Source organism: Herpailurus yagouaroundi, unplaced genomic scaffold (assembly GCF_014898765.1).
Source record: "Herpailurus yagouaroundi ecotype Mexico unplaced genomic scaffold, PumYag 28, whole genome shotgun sequence".
In the NCBI taxonomy this organism is placed as follows: domain Eukaryota; kingdom Metazoa; phylum Chordata; class Mammalia; order Carnivora; family Felidae; genus Herpailurus; species Herpailurus yagouaroundi.
This window is the reverse complement of record NW_024412376.1, coordinates 71,366,771-71,386,078: the sequence shown is the minus strand read 5'-3', so window position 1 is coordinate 71,386,078 and position 19,308 is coordinate 71,366,771. Positions and strand designations below refer to the sequence as shown.

At 38.8% G+C, this 19,308-nt stretch overlaps 1 protein-coding gene across 2 annotated transcripts in view; it reads left to right on the top strand.

Annotated features, from left to right (window-relative positions):
- The window catches only part of UGT8 (UDP glycosyltransferase 8), a 99,710-nt gene that overhangs the window by 22,806 nt on the left and 57,596 nt on the right, over window positions 1-19,308 (top strand). For both annotated transcript variants that reach the window (XM_040475203.1, XM_040475195.1), the window contains exon 2: window positions 7,111-7,934. In XM_040475203.1, the coding sequence (XP_040331137.1) occupies window positions 7,113-7,934 (822 nt within the window). In that variant the 5' untranslated portion in view covers window positions 7,111-7,112. The remainder of the gene's footprint in view (window positions 1-7,110; window positions 7,935-19,308) is intronic.

The following is a 19,308-nucleotide window of genomic DNA, read 5'->3' as shown; positions in this document are numbered from 1 at the left end:
TCTTTCTTTCTTTCTTTCTTTCTTTCTTTCTTTCTTTCTTTCTTTCTTTCATAAGTAGATGGAAATAGCACTTTAAAGTAAGGTTGCTAGAGGTCTAGTAAGGTATTAGACTCTGGTATTTTTTAGACTCCTGTTTGAGAAATTAAGAAAAATCAGGGGTTAATGAAGCCTATTTTTTTTTTATCTTTAAAAAAGTCTCAGTAGAGTAATGGAGTGTTCTGGTGTCAGATTTCAGCTGAAGTGAACCATTGAGGCTTAGGAACAGGAAAAATATAGCTAATCTATTTTTTTCTGGTGTTCTAAGGGTTTGGTCTTAGAGGGATCACTTTTGCAAATGAGTGTTTTGGATTTGCAGCGTTCAAGTAAAGTGCCACTCTGATATCCTTGTTTTGCTGAATCCATTTACCCCTAAATGTTAAACGGCTTCCCTATGCCCTGAGGTGGGTCCTTTTATTAAAATTGGCATTGTTTCTTGTCTCAAATGCAAGTATATAGATAATTTTTAATTTAAGAAGAAAGGGAGAGCTGAAATGCAAAAGGAAATTTGTTTAGAGTCTTTGAATTCCGGATTTTCTTCAATATTGTGACAGTGGAGTACAAGTAGCAGTGGCATCTCAGAGCCAAGAGAGAATTTGGAGGGGAGAAGGGATTGATCATCAATGTATAGCGTTAGAGAGAAGTCCAATCAGGGAAGTGTTGGGGGAACAAAAGGGCATTTGTGTGAATATTAAGAGGTATTTGGTGCCCTCAACAATGAGTGTTTGGGCAGAGTGGTGGTGGAGACCATGCCAAGCTGTAATCATTTGGGGAGTAAGTGGAGCCCAGCAAATAGACACGGATATTTTTAGACATTGGACTCCAAGAGGAGAGTGGGAGTAAGGCTGCAGCTAAAGAGGCATGGAAATGGAATGAGTGTGTTATAAATATTATCTAGTTTTGGTAGAAAACTTCAAAAGCCCGGAAATATAAAATAGGAGGAGAAAACAAAATTCCTCAATTTGACAATCCAGATTTCTGATTTCGGTTTGTTTGCAGATTTCTGATAAGTTTGTTATCAGATAAGTTACTTTGTCATCGATATAATCATTTAGTGTATATACATAATGCATATAATTTTATTTCTTTATGTTATGAGCATTTTCTCATGTTAAAAATGTTTAAAACTCAGTTTTGATGGTTCTATAATACTCCATTGTAAAATGTACTATGATGTGATTAATCCTCTATTGCTGGATTCCTGGTAGTTTCTGGCTGTTTGCTGTTAGAAGTGAATACAGAACATCTTTGTACATATATGTTGATATACCTGATTTATAGTACTTACATAAATAACTATAAAATGATGGGCCAGTTGTTTTTCAAAACATTTGCACCGATTCATATTTTTACCAACTGCCTAAAACTGTGTTGTCATTCAAAATGATGTACTTGCTAATTTTCACGAAAGTAAAATCTAGTTTGTTTTGTTCAGTCATTCAGCAAATTTAAGCTCCTAGCCTCTAACTGGGAGGTTGAGTTCAAACTGTGTGTATGGATGCGGCATGTTCAGTGACCAGTACTTTCTCTAGGGTGACAGGTAAGGGGCTAAAAGCCACCTCCTGTAAACCAGCATTAAGAGGTTTTACCCTGTTATCAGTTCTCATCACTCTTCGGGCCGATCTGTTCATCTGGGGAACCGATGTGCATTTTTACTTTGGGCAGTACATGCGGCTGCGGCTGCTTTGCGCCCATGGGAGTGAAGAGAAGATGTGATAGGTGGGGGAAACAACTCTATCTCCTCTTTAGAGAGCTCTTCCCCTTGGTTTCTTGCTGCTCCCACCACTCTTGCTCCCAGACTTGTCCACTGAAGCTCTCAGCCATTCTGGAAGCAGTTTTCACCTCTGCTACAGGCTTCTCTGTGTGTTCTGGGTCATGACTTCTTCCATTCACTTTTATTCCTCAATAAGCTATTCTTGGCATTTGTTTTCTAGAAATCCATTTCACTGATGACTGTAGCCCTGCCCACACCTCATTTCCTCATAACAATTTTCAAAGATATTAGGTATTCCCTATTATATTCTTGGCTGTCATTTCTAAAGAAGCTTTAGGAAGAAAGGAGTAGAAACACTTATGTTCAGTTACCCATCTCAGGCTGGAAACCTCTGCTCCAGATGTCTTTTTTTTTTTTAATTTTTTTTTTAACATTTATTTATTTTTGAGACAGGGAGAGATAGAGCATGAATGAGGGAGGGGCAGAGAGAGAGGGAGACACAGAATCCGAAGCAGGCTCCAGGCTCTGAGCCATCAGCCCGGAGCCTGATGCGGGGCTTGAACTCATGGACTGCGAGATCATGACCTGACCCGAAGTCGGCCGCTCAACCGACTGAGCCACCCAGGCGCCCCAGCCAGATGTCTTAAACATTCCCAAAATATTTAATGATTTTGTACTCGAATCTAATAATATCTGTAATGAGGATTTCTTTCTTTGCTTTATGCTCATTTTCCACCTCTTTCCAGTGATCATTTAAAGTGCAACACTTTTATTGGATGTATTAAAAAAAATTAACACTAGTCTGATTTATCAATTTATAATATGGGAACGATTGACTTTTCTCAAATACCACCTTTCATTAAAATAGTAGAGTATTTCTAAATATTTAGTATTATTTCCATGTGTATGCCTTTGGAGAAAGGCTTGCCATACTTAGGATAGCAAACAAATATCCTTTTTAGTTAATTTCAAGGCATTTTATGTACTTTATTATTATAAATGAGATTTTTTATCACATATTATTTAAAAGCAATGATTATTATTTTTATTAAGAGAAGAGTAACACCTACATGTCCATTGTAGAAAATGTTAAATTAGGGGCGCCTGGGTGGCTCAGTCGGTTGAGCGTCCGACTTCGGCTCAGGTCATGATCTCGCGGTCCTTGAGTTCGAGCCCTGCATCGGGCTCTGGGCTGATGGCTCAGAGCCTGGAGCCTGCTTCCGATTCTGTGTCTCCCTCTCTCTCTGCCCCTCCCCCGTTCATGCTCTGTCTCTCTCTGTCTCAAAAATAAATAAATGTTAAAAAAAAATTAAAAAAAAATGTTAAATTAAAATCCTTTGTTATTTACACTATTATATGCATATTATAAGTAATATACATTTCACTTAGTAATATGCATTTAAGTTTCTTTCCTTTTAATGGCTTGTAGTCCATATTCTTTTTAGCATTGAGTAACATTCCATTCTACTTTATTTATCCATTTACCTACTGGAAGATATCTTGGTTCCTTCCAAGTTTTGGCAATTATGAATCAGGCTGCCATACACATCCATGTGCAGGCTTTTGTGTGCACATAAGCTTTTAGCTCCTTTGGATGAATACCAAGTAGCACAAATGCTGGATCATATGGTAAATGTATATTTAGTTTTGTAAGCGGCCACCAGCCTGTCTCCCAAAGTGGCTGTACCATTTTACATTCCCACCAGCAACAAATGAGGGTTCCTGTTGCCCTGTATTCTCTTCAGCATTTAGCGTTGTCACTGTTCTGGATTTTGGCCATTCTGACAGGTGTGTAGTAGTATCTCATTGTGCTTTTAATTTGCATTTGCTTGATATATGATGTGGAGTGTCTTCTCATGTGCTCATTTGCCATCTGTAGATTTTCTTTGTGAGTTGTCTATTAAGGTGTTTGGCCCTTTTTGAAATCAGGTTGGTTGCTTTCTTCTTGTTGAATTTTAAGAGTTCTTTGTGTATTTTGGAGAACAGTCCTTTATCAGCTGTGTCTTTTGCAATTATTTCCTCCCAGTCTGTGGCTTATCTTCTTATTCTCTTGGCATTATCTTTCTCAGAGCAGAAGTTTTTACTATTAGTGAACTCCAGCTTATCAGTAGACACATCCTGATAAGTCTGGACTAGCAATAGCCTCACCATTTGTTGGTAGTCGTGTTGCTCATTCTGTTTCCCGCCACAACGATGTTTATCAGAGTAAAATGCTGTTGTAGTACTTCATAATTAATTTTATATTTGAACAATTTTATATCTGTAGAAATGATGCTTCTTTGTTGGTCATTACTTTTTTTTTCACAAAGCATCAGTAGACATTGTTTTTAGAAGATATTTTTTCCCACAAATATTGGTATGTTTACATAACTACTTTTAAAATCTATATGTACAGAATGTATGCACTTTTTCTAACCTTATATTAGTACTGTAGCCACTGGTACTAAATTAATTAAGCCACATGTTAAAATTTAAAATTCAGTTCCTCGATCACACTAACTACACTTCAGCTGCTCAATATTGGATAGTCGTGATAGAGAACATTTTCATCTTCACAGAAAACTCTTTTGAACAATGCTGTTCTTGAACATAAGCACTTGTGCGTTAAAAAAGCAACCATTTTCCTCAGTCGATTGGGCATCCGACTTGAGCTGAGGTCATGGTCTCCTGATTCCTGAGTTCGAGCCTGGTGTCGGGCTCTGTACTAACAGCTCAGAACCTGGAGCCTGCTTCCGATTCTGTGTCTCCCTCTCTTTCTGCCCCTTCCTCGCTTGCTATCTTTCCCTCTCTCTCTCTCTGTCTCAAAACTGAATTAACATTAAAAAAAAATCACAGAAAATTATGTCATTTTACTTTGTAGTAATTTCTGAAATAAAATATTAAAATAAAAAAGTAAGACGAGTAAAAAGCTCAGGGAGAGGATTTGTTTCCCTACTATTATTTTTTGTGTTTTGTTTTGTGTCTTATGTGTCTATGATAGATAAAGCAGTGGTTTTAACTGTAGCTGAATGAACTGTGTGTTCACTGCTCAGCTAGATGCAAAACACAGTAGACAAAGCCGTTCCTACCATTAGTCCATCCGTGGGTATGTCTTCTTGAACATGCAAACCATGACAGGTGGTATTAATCACAGCAGTGGACACTAGCTGCTGAAATAACTGCTTTTGCATAAATCTCATCCCTCGAATTGAGAACGTGTCCACTGAAAATCCTTAATTTTTAATTCCTTGGAATTGGGAGCCTGCACCAGAGAGATACATTAGAGAGATGGTACAGAGGAATGAAGGCCTGGAAAGTTTCCTCCAGAACTGGCTATTTAATTCTTTTTCTTCATTGACCTTGTAATTATAGAATAAACTTACTTCATTGTTATAGAAATAGTGTTTTCTCTAAATTTGTTTTTTTAAAGCCCTCATTAATTCAAGCAATAGTTAACACAGGCTCTTCTATGCTTATAATGGGCATTACTTCAGTTTACTCTTAATGGTACAGTATCAACTCATCTAGAAATAGTTTGAAAATTTCCTTGGAGGGAGAGAAGAGGCACCTGGAATTATAACGTATTTTGTAGTTTAGTCCTTTTTTTAATTAAAAAAATTAGTTTTTATTTTTTCTTGAGAGGGAAAGAGAGAGAGAGTGAGCAGGGGAGGGGCAGAGAGAGAGGGAGACACAGAATCCGAAGCAGGCTCCAGGCTCTGAGCTGTCAGCACAGAGCCTGATGCGGGGCTCGAACCCATGAACTGTGAGATCATGATCTGAGCTGAAATCGGACACTCAACCAACCAGGCCACCCAGGAGCCCCTATAGTTTAAATCTTGATATGAGAAGAATCTATCATTTGCCCGCTATTGATTTCTTTTTTGTTTTTTGCAGCGTGTTTGAATGTTGAGAAGGTATAGTTGCTAAAACTTCATTTAGATGGTGGGAATTTGTACAAGTAGGGTAGTTAATATATGATAATGAATGAAAATGGTTATTGATTTGGTGATATGCATATAAATCTATTCTAAGTTGTTCCTTGAAGTAAAAATATCCAGTTTGCATGGGTAATTATTATTTAGATGGGTTTTGTTTGTTTGTGTGTTTGTTTGTTTTCAGTTTGGAGGCTAATTTAGAGTCTAAGTAAAAATTATATTGGGTCGGGTAGGAGGAGTTTGCACACTATATAGACCCCACAGGTAGAACACTTATTTCTAAAAACTGATTGAGGACAACTCTAACTATTGTACATAATCCACTAACATGAAAAGGTAGAAGTGATAGGTATCACCTGTACAACCATGATCTAACTTGCCATTTGCACCTCACTTACAAGTACAACACAGGAAGTGTGGTCTGGCACACACTTGTTAATCAATCATTTCTATAAACATTTACATAGATCTGGTTAACTCCCTTGAACTTTTCTATTAAAAGTTTTTTCTTTTAATGTCCGGAAATGAATTAGCAAATTGCTATAAATTACAGAGAGACTGCCAGGATACATAAGTGTATTTAGATAGAGGGGAAATTCACATAAAAGGTAATCTTTCCTGTAGAAAAATGTCCTTTATATAGAACTGTTACTTGAAAGGATTATTTTTTAAAACAATCTTTCTTTGGTATGCTTTGGTCATAATTGGGAACGTAACTGCTGTGATAAAATGATTTAAAGAGACACATACATGCTGATGCACCCAGAAATCAAAAATTTTGGCCCTTTTTCCTGGGATTAACATTAATGTTCAATTAAAAGATAAACAGTGTTGGGGCACCTGGGTAGTTCAGTTGGTTAAGCGCCAGCTTCAGCGCAGGTCATGATCTCGCCATTTGTGGGTTCGAGCCCTGGTTGGGCTCTGTGCTGACAGCTCAAACAGAGCCTGGAGCCTGCATTGGATTCTGTGTCTCCATCTCTCTCTCTCTCCCCGTCCCCCACTCCTGCTCTGTCTCTCTCTCAAAAAATAAATAAACATCAAAAAAAATTTAAAGGAAGATAAACAATGTTTCATAGATATCTCATTGTGATTATTCGAAGAAGAGAGATCTTTCATTCAATCTTATAGAAGTTTTATTTCAGATTTCTGAAATCTAGTTCTCAGAAAGTATCTAGTTCTCTCTTACTGATGGAGTTATGTGCTCTGCAACAGATATATTTTAAATGTATTTCAGTTTCTGTCAGCTTTGCTGTCAGTTCTGTACTTTAAAAAATTATCTTTTAAAAATAGAGAGGTAATTAGAACAAATATCAGGATACTTTTCAACAGTGATCCTTAGACAAAATATTGGATCATCAAATACTTTGAAAGAAGTCTTTGTGATTGTTTGTTTTGAATGGTAAGGACTATACTTTGTTTTAAGTCTTTTTCTGGTTGTCATTTCAGCGATGAAGTCTTACACTCCGTATTTCGTGCTCCTGTGGAGTGCGGTTGGGATAGCGAAGGCTGCCAAAATCATCATCGTGCCGCCAATTATGTTTGAAAGCCATATGTACATTTTCAAGACACTAGCCTCAGCCTTGCACGAGAGAGGCCACCGTACAGTGTTTCTTCTCTCTGAAGGCAGAGACATCGCGCCATCTAATCATTACAGCCTCCAGCGCTACCCAGGGATTTTTAACAGTACCACCTCGGATGCTTTCCTGCAGTCCAAAATGCGGAATATTTTCTCTGGGAGATTGACAGCAATCGAACTGTTTGACATACTGGATCACTATACTAAGAACTGTGATATGGTGGTTGGCAACCATGCCCTGATTCAGGGTCTAAAAAAGGAAAAGTTTGACCTGCTGCTGGTGGACCCTAATGACATGTGTGGATTTGTGATAGCGCATCTTTTAGGGGTTAAATATGCTGTATTTTCAACTGGCCTCTGGTATCCTGCTGAAGTGGGTGCTCCTGCCCCATTAGCTTACGTCCCGGAGTTTAACTCACTCCTCACAGACCACATGAACTTGCTGCAAAGGATGAAAAATACCGGCGTTTACCTCATTTCCAGATTAGGGGTCAGCTTTCTGGTTCTTCCCAAGTATGAAAGGATAATGCAGAAGTACAACCTGCTGCCGGAGAAGTCCATGTATGACTTGGTCCATGGGTCCAGTCTGTGGATGCTGTGTACAGATGTAGCACTGGAGTTCCCGAGACCCACTCTGCCTAATGTTGTGTATGTAGGAGGAATCCTAACCAAACCGGCCAGCCCACTACCAGAAGTAAGGTTTGCTGAACTCCTTGGTAATCGTTTCTAAATACAGAGGTCAATTTAATCGGTTTTGAGTTTCGGAAGAGATAGGATTGGTTATTGTTGGCTAACCGATGCTGCTGTAAAAAGTAGTTAAGACAATAGATCCCTACCAGGGTCCCTTCTTTTGTGGATGCCATTCCCCTGGAACACGTTCCTGCTTTGATGGAGCATTTCTACACTGCTGAGGGGCCATTCTATATGGTCAATAGAGTGGCTGGGAAATCTATTTTTGATTAAGTAATAACGATAGTGTGTGAGGAGAATGTAGTTATTAGTTAGCTTTAGTGAATGTGAGGTTTTTTTGCTTTTAATTAAACAGAGTTCCCTCTGTTCTTTGCCAGAAGCACGATTACAGGTCTCCACATCTAGATTAGGTTCAGTGAACTCAAATAAATAGGAGACCATGTAAATAGAGGTTCTTCTTTCAGCAATCACAACCACAAGAAAGTCCAACAATGAAAACGAGGTAGTAACTTCCATCAAACTAGGGAGCCAACTAATTTTTAGTAAGCAACTATAACTCTTTTAAAGAAATCCTGTCCCGTTGCAATTTCATTTCAGAGATGGAACTGATTGAACTTGAACAAAGCCTGTCTCATATCTAAGTCAGACCTAAATTCTTTTTTCCTGGTTGAGCTGTCAGTAAATCCCTTGTGTTCTCTTCTCCATCACAGTGTGTTTTCTTAGGTATCTCAAACTTGCAGGAGCCATGCTCACATATCTGTTGTTGTAGGGTTTCCTAACCCCAGATTGGTTCTCTGTATTTAATCTCAGCATCTGATGTCATTTACCAGGAAGCAACGAGTTGTTCTAGGATTTTGTTCTCTACTGAAACTATTTCTACTCTTGAAAATCTGAAAAGAGCCACTCACAACAACTCTGCTAAATTACTCATTTCTAGCTCTCATCACTACGTATCAACAAAAATTTGTTAAGGACTCGATGAAGAGCAAATCCAGACATTTTTATATATGCATCAGATAAGGACAATCACTGGGCAGCATTTTCTCATGGAGAAAGAATGTGATTGGAATATACAGCCAGCCTGTAGGCTTTTCTAATCCATTTATTACAAGTATATTTAATAAATAACACCTTGATATATTTCGTGTAACATGAAAAAAATAGAACTTGCCAGATTTGTGGCCCATACCACCCTAGCATTTCAATCAGATGTCGCCAATGGAGGCTGTGAGGGCACAATTGTTCTCTCTGCATCCAATATAAAGGATAGGAATTAACCTCAGCTTTTCTCAGCCATTCACAAATTTATCCAAGCCCATTTCGAATCCTTAAGTATTCTCTGCCAGAGTCACTGTGTTATATATTAACTCCTCTTCCTAAAGGTAGCTAAAATCAGATTTAAAAGTAGCTTCTACAAGACTTGATAAGCAAGTCTGTTTTTACTCTGAGTCATTCATAATATTACACAGATGAGCCCTGTTCCCTCCCGGTGTTCATTTTTTTTTTTTCTCAACCAGAGCACTGTCTTTCTGCCTGCTCCATTTGGTTTCTGTTTTGGTGCTGTCTCCCTTCGGACTGAAAAAGAAATGCATGATGAAAAGGAATGTTCTGATGAATCTTCAGTCCCTGTACATCTGTCTTGAATTGCAGCAACTTGAGCTACATAAGCACAGAATAATATTTTATGTTTTGTTTTATATCCACTACCCTTCATTAAGATACATACATAGCATGTGAGAATGTTTCTTTTTTTCCTATAACCCAAGCTTATCTTTTCCCCCATGGGTCCCTCTGCCCGTTAGTTTCACTATTTTATTTTAAAGCATCTTTTGAGTGGGTTTGGAGCCTTATATACGATTATTACTCCAAATGTTTTCTGATTTGCATAATTTCTAGGGTGATGCTGGTTTGACCTATTTTGTGGGCTTCCCTGTTCTTTTTTTCTCTTTGGGTGTTTTGTAATGATTCTTTTAAGGATGTGCTTTTTATTTGCAATGGACACTTTGGCTGTGCCAGTTATGGTATGTGCATGTGTTATGTAGATCTAGGTAAATGTATTATTCCCATTGAAAGTGTCTTACTTAGTTCATAAGTGTGAAGGGCCGTTTTCAGTTCAGTATGCCACTTACAAAGTTTTTCACCAGGGAATATTTTGAAGAATGATGTGTCTTACACTTTCAGATATTTCTTACTCTGGTGAGGTTTTATATGCTTAGGAACACATGTGTTCCTACTGGGATTTCTCTAGTAGATTTCTCTGATATGATAAACTGCACCTCGGGGTTCTACAAGTTAATGAGTTTCTCAAATGCCTGTATTATTTTCAGGTCATGGTTGTGACACTAAAATAATAGGGCCCAGCAAGTGGCTGTTTAGAACACATGATTCACTAATAACAGCTTAATTGTTAACTGCCTTGGTATCTTACACTGGGGATGGATTAGGTGTTCCAGATGTCTGGAAATGATTTGACAGTGGGATTTCATTTCAAAACCTGGGATGAAAGGCTACAGAAAATTTCTAAAAGACACTTTTTAGAAGCTTTCATAATGTTTGAGCCTAGAGAAACTCTAGAGAGCATCTAGTTCAGTTCCATTAATTTAGTTTATTTTTCTCCCCTCAAAATACAGAGAATAGTCCATTCATTTGTCACATAGGAGATTCAGTGAATTTGAGTGTCCCATCCAAGGCCATACAGATGGTTTGTGGCACAGCCAAGTAAAATGTGGATTATTTTGCTGTGATTAGATATTTTGTCAAGATGCCTACATCTCTTGGTACTCATTTTACTCATTTACACATTTGTAGTGTATACAAAACTGTGCAGAGAAGAATATTTCTCCACTATTTGATATCTCAAAGATTGTGAGGACTTAATACGAGAGTCAAATTTTAAGTCATGCATACTCTTACTTATGCTTTAGAGATTTAATAGTAGCAATCAGCCCCGTCCAAATGCTTTTGATTACAAGGTGTTTTATTAGCATAGAGTGAAGCAGTTGAGTTCCTTGATAATACAGTTATTTAACAATGCATGTTAGCTATGTGCCTAACTTGCAGTATTATTTACTACCTGACTCCCTAGAGTATGGGTCCTTAAAATGTGTCAATGAAGGAGAAGAGGTCCAGATTGGATTATATCTTACTCTATCATTGCAGGGTGGTAGAAAACATGAATACAGATTTTTTTAAAAAAAGATTTGCCTTGGGCAGGAAAGGGGTGTGGAAATAGATCCTTACTTGATTAGGTCCTTTAAGTATTAAATGTGAATGAAATAATATCTAACAGAGAGTGATTAAAGCTTTTAGCAGTTTTATAAGTGGGAAATAATGCCACTAAGGAATCATACATTTACTTAGAGAGTCTATTAATTTTTAATTTTTTTCAACATTTATTCATTTTTTGAGAGAGACAGAGCATGAGTGGGGGAGGGGCAGAGAGAGAGGGAGACACAGAAGCACAGGCTTCAGGCTCTGAACTGTCAGCACAGAGTCCAACACAGGGCTCGAACCCACGAACCATGAGATCATGACCTGAGCCGAAGTCAGATGCTTAACCCACTGAGCCACCTAGGTGCACCCTAGTTTTTAAGATTAACATATTTCAGGTGATAATTTTTAAATGATTTCTCATTGATGAAATGGTCTGACCCTGCCAGGCAGCTGATCTCTGCCACTGTTCTGCTTCTACAGTCCCAAACTGTTTTTGCACTTAATAGATTGTACTTTAAACATTGGTTTTTCACATGGCTTTCTTCGTAACTAGAGTGTGGATGCCTCAAAGGGGGTGGATCCTCTACTTAATTCATCTTTCTCCCCTGAGTACCCAGAAAATGGTAGGCATTCGGTGAATGTTTAAGATTAAATGAACTGCATCAAATAGAAATAGTTGCCAAAAGAAATAGGTTTCAGCTAGTCCAACAATTGTTGTTAATAGTATAGGCATTATCTGTTTCTTTCTAATTTCTGTCCACATACCATCCCAGCCATTAAGCAAGCAAACATTCCAAGCAAAGTTATTTTAATGAATTAGAATTGCTACATAATGTTATTGATATTGACAAAAGATCATTATGCATTACTCAGTTGGTGAACTAAATGGCCTCTGCTGTGTTCCAAATATGCACGGGAACAGGGTTAGTAGAGCGAATCAGCCCAGCTCTTGCTGTCTTGAAAGATGTTTTGGGGTGGGTAAGGTACTCATTTGGTATGCCTCAGAGGTGCTTTATTGACAGGCGAGAAGTATTAAGGGCATCTTCAATTCACCAGTTGTAGAAACATTTTTAATTTAGGGAAACATAGTTCTGGGGAGAGATACAGATAAGAGATAAGCAGAGATAAGAAAGAGCATGAGACCAAGGACAGGGTCGTGAAATACTCACTGCTTGTCATTTTGTTATTTGCCAGAACTCTCTCACAGAGAAACGTTTGGGGAAAATGAGATATTGAACAACAGATTCATTAGATTAACCACTTGTGAGCAGATCAGGTTATAAGAAGAAGAATAAAACTGAGAAGCAAAACATTGGCTTTCCATTTTCAGTTTCCATTGATTCACCTGTAAGCCATTCCTTACTATTACATATAGTAATGGAAAGCTGACTTCCCGAATAATGAATGAAGTGTCTAGGCTGAGAAATGGGACCACAGTTGCTGGTGCTAACAAACTTGATCCAAGATTACAGCAGTTGTGGAAAACTCTGGCCATTTTAATACTGTGTTACATATAAATTATATTATCATGAAATATAAAGCTACAGATGGGATTATAACCATTGTGCCACATTGATTAAAATGCCCACTTAGGGGCGCCTGGGTGGCTCCGTCGGTTAAGCATCCGACTTCAGCTCAGGTCATGATCTCACAGTCTGTGAGTTCAAGCCCTGCGTCGGGCTCTGAGCTGAGCGCTCAGAGCCTGGAGCCTGCTTCTGATTCTGTGTCTCCCTCTTTCTCTGTCCCTCCCCCACTCATGCTCTGTCTCTCTCCTTCTCTCAAAAATAAATAAACGTAAAAAAAAAAAATGCCCACTTAAAAAAATTTTTTAATGTTTATTTTATTTTTGAGAGAGAGAGAGCATGCAAGGGAGAGGCAGAGAGAGAGGGAGACAGAATCTGAAGCAGGCTTCAGGCTCTGAGCTGTCAGCACAGAGCCCAACAAGGGGCTCGAACTCATGAACCGTGAGATCATGGCCTCAGCTGAAGTTGGATGCTTAACCGACTGAGCCACCCAGGCTCCCCTAAAATGCCCACTTTTAAATAAGTATCATTTAATCAAATTATATATCCTTTGTTACAGGTTCCTCATTTTGAATGCCATCACTCACAAATGACTTAGTAAAATGTCTTCATCTATATAGTACTATTGTGCTGTTAGCAGCTGTGCGGGGATCAGAAATTGACAACTGTAATGTTGGAAAGAGACTAATGAGGTAGTTCCAATGACTAATTCTGAGCTTAAATATTCACTACCACAGGATAGTTGGGCAGAAGTGATAGATCCGCTTTGGGAACTTATTAATGTAAAATGTTGTTGGAGATATTTATTGCAGAAGTTTTATAGGTTGATCATATATTTTGTCTTTATTTTGTGGTAAGAAACCAGATTACCTTGCTCAATGAATCTATCCGGGAAGTATATCAGGCACTGTTAGAACCATCAGTAACTTATTGTTCAGTTTACTGATATGGTAATTTTCTAAGCTGCACTGTAGTTTTAAATAGCTTATCAGTTGCTTCTGTAAGCATTATGGGTTTACAAAGATTTCCTGATATGATACAAGATCCAAATATAATTGAAGGTACACAGTCTGATAGGATTTTTAAACACCTTCCTTCTTCTGCTATTACGTATTTAAGCTTTAGGATGCCCGATAGAATTGTTTATGTAGATATTAATTCAAACACTGGCCGTGTTAAGGGAAATCTTTTTAACTGATCATCTTTACAAATTCCAGTTTTCGCAATTAAATTGCTGTTGGTACCAAGTTTTTGGTATGATATTCATCTCATTGTAAGCCAAACAGTTCTATTTTTGAAATTAAAATCTCTACTGCCAGTTGAGTTTGCCAGACCTATTCATGAGTGCAGATTTTGACGGAGAGGATGGAGTGAGCATGAGCTTCTGAAGATTCAGTGTCACTGGAGACAAACTACCTAATTCATACTTTTGTTTATGGAATTTTTTGTACCAACTTTACTGGAGCTTGTGGCAGAAGTAGCAAAGTGGAAAAACATGGGCTTTTTCAGCCAAATGGCCCTGACTTTTAATCTTGGCCTTCACAGGACTCTTGGATGAGCGATTCAGCCTCATTAAAGTGAGGACAGCAGTGCTTACCTCGGAGGGATTGGTGTGCGAGAGCCATGGCAAAGCTGGTGGTGGCAGTTGTTGCATCTATTGTTTTAGTAGCTCCTATTAAGTAGCTCCTATTAAGATGAGCTATAATTGCTGAATCACTATCACTTACTATTTTCCACATGGCAAATAGAATGGTTTCTGGGGCCAAGGGGGGACGTGGAGGAAGTCTCCACATCTTCCCCTCTACTTATTTTAGGGGTGGGCACGTGGTCCTTCTGCTCCTGTCCTGGGGATGTTTATTTCTCTTTCTTTCGTCCTCTTTTCTCATCCTCATTCTCACAGAAATAGAAGGAAAATGACAAGTGAGATAATGTGACATTAGCCCATTTGAGTGTTGTGAGAAATTAGTAGAAGCAGATGGGTACATTTCTCAAGGGTAAGAGAATTAAGGGTGTAGCTTCGTGGTACTTGGGAATGCCGGCTTCCTTAGGCTCAATGATACTGTCTGTGGCTTTTCAGACCTTTACATGGAGCAGTTGGGACCCTAACCCCTGTCCTGCTGGCTCTACCCCTGTTCATTTTCCTATGTCTGTGCTTCCCATTCCTAAAAGTGCTTAGGGCGAATAAATGACTGCTTGCCTTCTAACCAGAGACTCTCCCCAGATTCTCCTCCACACTCAGACCCTGTAAACTAGATTATTAGATTGGATAGCCTAGAAACCTAAAAACATAAATAAATTCTAGGTTTTCTTCTAAGATCTAGAATGCAGACTCAGCAACAAACCCCAGTCTTTATCCTGATTTCTTGCAATATCTCTGTATCCTGCCCCAGTTCCTCAGTGTTGTTTGGATCAGAATGCCATGACATTCTTGTCAAAACATAGATTGACTGCCCAGTTAGTAGGTCTGGGATGGGCATACTAATTTCTGACAAATTCCTAGCTGATGCTGATGCTTGCTGGTCTGAGGACTAACCATACTTTGCAGACAAGCTGTGTGATCTATAAATTTTAATTGTATTATGTAATATATTTGGCATGAGAATGGAATTTTTTTGCGATCATTATAGGTTTTCTCCCTTCTAGACACTTGTTTTCAGCATAAATTGTGTAATGTGTATGTGTGTATTTCAATAACTAGAAGAGCCCTGGTTTCCGTTATACACATGGGGAGTTTATTATCTTATACCTCTGCATTGTGAAATTAAGATGATGCTGTTGAATTATCAACCATTGCTTTAAGACACAGTCCTAAACAGAATGTCCGTGTGCAGCCATGTTAATAATAGTTAGTTATGCTTTTCAGAATGAATACCCTCAACTATTTTCCCTGTTTCTTCATTCATCTTCACTATTTTCTTTTTCTGTTTTTACAGCATTCTGGAAATATTTTATCCCAGGTTAACGTATAATATTTGATCAAAGCAGGCTATGATTTTATTTTTCTAAGTTTTTCTTTATTTATTTTGAGAGAGAGAGAGAGGGAGCGCACAGGCAGGGTAGGGACAGAGAGAGAGAATCCCTAGCAGGTTATGCACTGACAGCACAGAGCCTAATGTGGGGCTTGAACTCATGAAGCATGAGATCATGAGCTGAGCCAAAACCAAGAGTTGGACGCTTAACTGACTGAGCTCCCCAGGGGCCCCAAAGCAGGCTATGATTTTAAAGTCACATTATGTAAATGCCTGTTTTCTAAAATTCTAAGAAGTTATATGCTGAAATCACGTTTTTTTCTTATCTACAGTCTTATATCCAAAATTTAGTAGTGAACAGAATGCCATATATTTTATGTAGCATTCTATAAATGCCAGCTACCCATTATTAACATACTATAAATAAAAAATATGAGAAAGGATTTATTTTTTAGTGTGCAGTCTTTATGTCAGCTTGCTTGCTCAGGAAATATTTTTATGCCATGAGAACCACTTTATTTTTTTAACTTTGAAGGCATCTCTCATAAGTTTGCAAATCCTGAACATGTACTTAAGGAAAATACTGGTTCCTGTCTCATATGCCCAGAGTCAACTTGGGGCAGAGGGTTACTTTGTAATGGGTACTTATAGCAAGAAAATTGGATAAACAGCCAAAGAGAAATAGGCACTGAAGTAATGGGACAGAGTTTTTCAGGCACTTTTTAATCCTGAGTGTGTTCTAATTCCATCTGGAATCAGAGAGGTATAGAAACTCCTCTTAGCACAGTGCCAAAGAAAGATCATTTCACAAAGCACAGGGGAGAGGCAGCAAGGTGCTCGCAGTGCCTGCGATTTGCCTGTACTCGGCAACAGGAACTGGGTGCCAAAATAAAAATGACAAAGCTATGCAGACCAGAACCCTGGGCATTTGTGGAAGGAGGCGTATTCTTTAAACGTTGGACACAAAGCAGTCACAGCCCAAGAGACCCTCCATACAATCAGAAGCAATTGTGCTACCAAATGAGGCACAGAATGGGCCAGAATGGGAAACACGTACATCCACCATTTTCCTTTGGCTTTCTGTCAAGATATTTTTTGGGGCGCCTGGGTGGTGCAGTCGGTTAAGCGTCCAACTTCAGCCAGGTCACGATCTCGCGGTCCGTGAGTTCGAGCCCCGCGTCGGGCTCTGGGCTGATGGCTCGGAGCCTGGAGCCTGCTTCGGATTCTGTGTCTCCCTCTCTCTCTGCCCCTCCCCCGTTCATGCTCTGTCTCTCTCTGTCCCAAAAATAAATAAATTTAAAAAAAATGTTGAAAAAAAATTAAAAAAAAAAAAGATATTTTTGGCAAAGCAGCACTTACTGCTGTTACAGGGGACCACTTTTAGTAGAAGACTCAAAAGTTGTGATTCTACCAACATAATTAGACTGTTAACAGGCATTCGTTATAGAAAGTGCTGTAAGATAAAAGTGCTATGAGATATGAAAGAGAGAGAAGAAAAGAAAGAGGGTCACAGAGAGGCATGTGTTCCTTTTTCCCAAAAAGTTTGCTTCAGGGAAGAGTGCTTATTAAAATGGGCATTTACATATAATTAAGATTATTTCATATGGTAGCTTTTTGACAGGATAGCTTCTCGGGACAATTGTCTTCTGATACAAGAGAGGAAACCTTTATGCTATGTTGAGGATGTTATTTCCCTTGATTTGCTTCTGCTTTTTAGATCAAAAATTTTCAAATATATGATATAGTAAAGATAAACTTACCAAAGTAAGCTGACCGGATTTTACACTTCTTTGACTATCACAACCACTTAATAAATGCCTGTTAAATTGTTCTATCCCTAATTCGAGTTAGAGAAAAGTTCTTTTAATCTCAGTTGAAAATATTTAATTTGTGTAGCGCTTTAAGAAGAGCGCTAGGTTCTGGGTTGTTTGGGTGACTCAGTCAGTTGAGCTCAGAGTCTTGATTTCAGCTCAGGTCATGATTCCAGGGTTGTGGTATCGAGCCCTACATCAGGCTCCACACTGAGCTTGGTTCCTACTTAGGATTCTCTCTTTCCCTCTCCCTCAGCCCTCTCCCCTGCTCACATGCATGCTCTCTCTCCAAAATAAAATAAAAATAGAAATAAGAACACTAGGTTCTAAAAAACTGAACATTTTCAGAAAGAGTAATGGAGGAAGCAAAACTCTTTGAGAGCAGAGGTCCTGGCTCATCTTTTATATCCCACCCACTTCCATACCTCGTGCCACAGCACTCTGCATGTATAGGCCTTAATATATATTTTTTGAATTAATGTAATTTCCAGTTGTAAAAGCCTATGTATTTGCCCAATTTATTTTGCAAAAATGAGATGAAATTATTTTTAAGCTATAGATTTCCAGAGCTTTTATCAGTGCAAAGCAGCTCAAGTAGCAGGACAAATTATTACTAAAAGTTTGAAGCTAAATAAATTCCCTGACTACCAGTTCCAGGCCATCATGAGGAGCAGTGAAACCAGCTTGACATTTTCTTTTTCACTGCAAGGTCCTTTGAGAACTTTTTTTGTGTTGGGGGCAGTGAGAAGCTTTTGCATACCACAAAGGGATGGCCGTTCAGAAAAGGAATAGATAACCATTTTGTTATGCATTCGGTATATACTTACTGAGAGCCTAAAATGTACCAGGCACTGAACTAGCAATATTAAGTGCAAGTCCCGGTTTCTTTGTTTGTGCCACTTAGAGTCTTATGGAAGAAATGATTAATAAAGATGTAAATAAATTAATAAGATCCATAATTTCAGCACTAAAGTGTTGTGGAGGAAACCCATCAGGGTGCATTGATGGAGACGAAGATGTCTTCTCAGGAGATAAAGTAGGGCTTCATGAGAGGTTGGAGCCAGCCAAGGGAGGGGAACATTCTTGTCAGTGAACACATCATCCCAAGGTGCATTTTGAAGACCTGAGAAAGTTCAGTGAGGCTGAAGAGGAGGAGGCAAGGGGCTAGGGCAAGGTGGCTCAGGTAAACATTGACAGCTGAGCAGAGATCATCTCACAGAAGCCCTTATACACTGTAAGGGGTTCGGATTTTATTCAGTGAGTTAAAAGTGATTGGATTTTCTTTTAGAAAGAATTGCTCTGGTTACTTTGTGGGGAAATCTTGTTAGAAGGAGAGAGAGAAGACATGAGGTCCAATTGAGTGAATGTTGCCATAACTCAGGGAAGTGGTGGGCTGGTGAGAAGAGGGATGTTTCCAAGTATATTTGGGAGGTAGAATTAACTGGGGTGGAGTTGGGTGAAGGGGATTCTAAGAAAACAGCAGGTTTCCTGCAAGAGTAACCAGTCAAAGGCATTTCGTTAAAGGGAAAGACTGAAGGATGAGCGGGTTTTTGAGAGAAAAGACATCGTTCAGTTTGGACATATTAAATCTGAGAAACCAGGGATCTATGAGCACAAATGTCAGACTGACCTTTGAGGATATGAGCATAGAGCTGAGAGGAAAAGTCAGGGCTGGGTATTCAAATGTGGGGGTCATCTTCCAAGAGACTGGACTAAAGCATTAGGAATAAATGAAATTACTTACAGAGAGGTGTGGAAAGAAAGGGGGACTTTGGTCTGAGCCAACAATACTCAACCACGTACAAGCTTTGTAAAGGAAGATGAGACTTCAAGAACTCGGGGAGGTGAGGAAAATCCAGGAA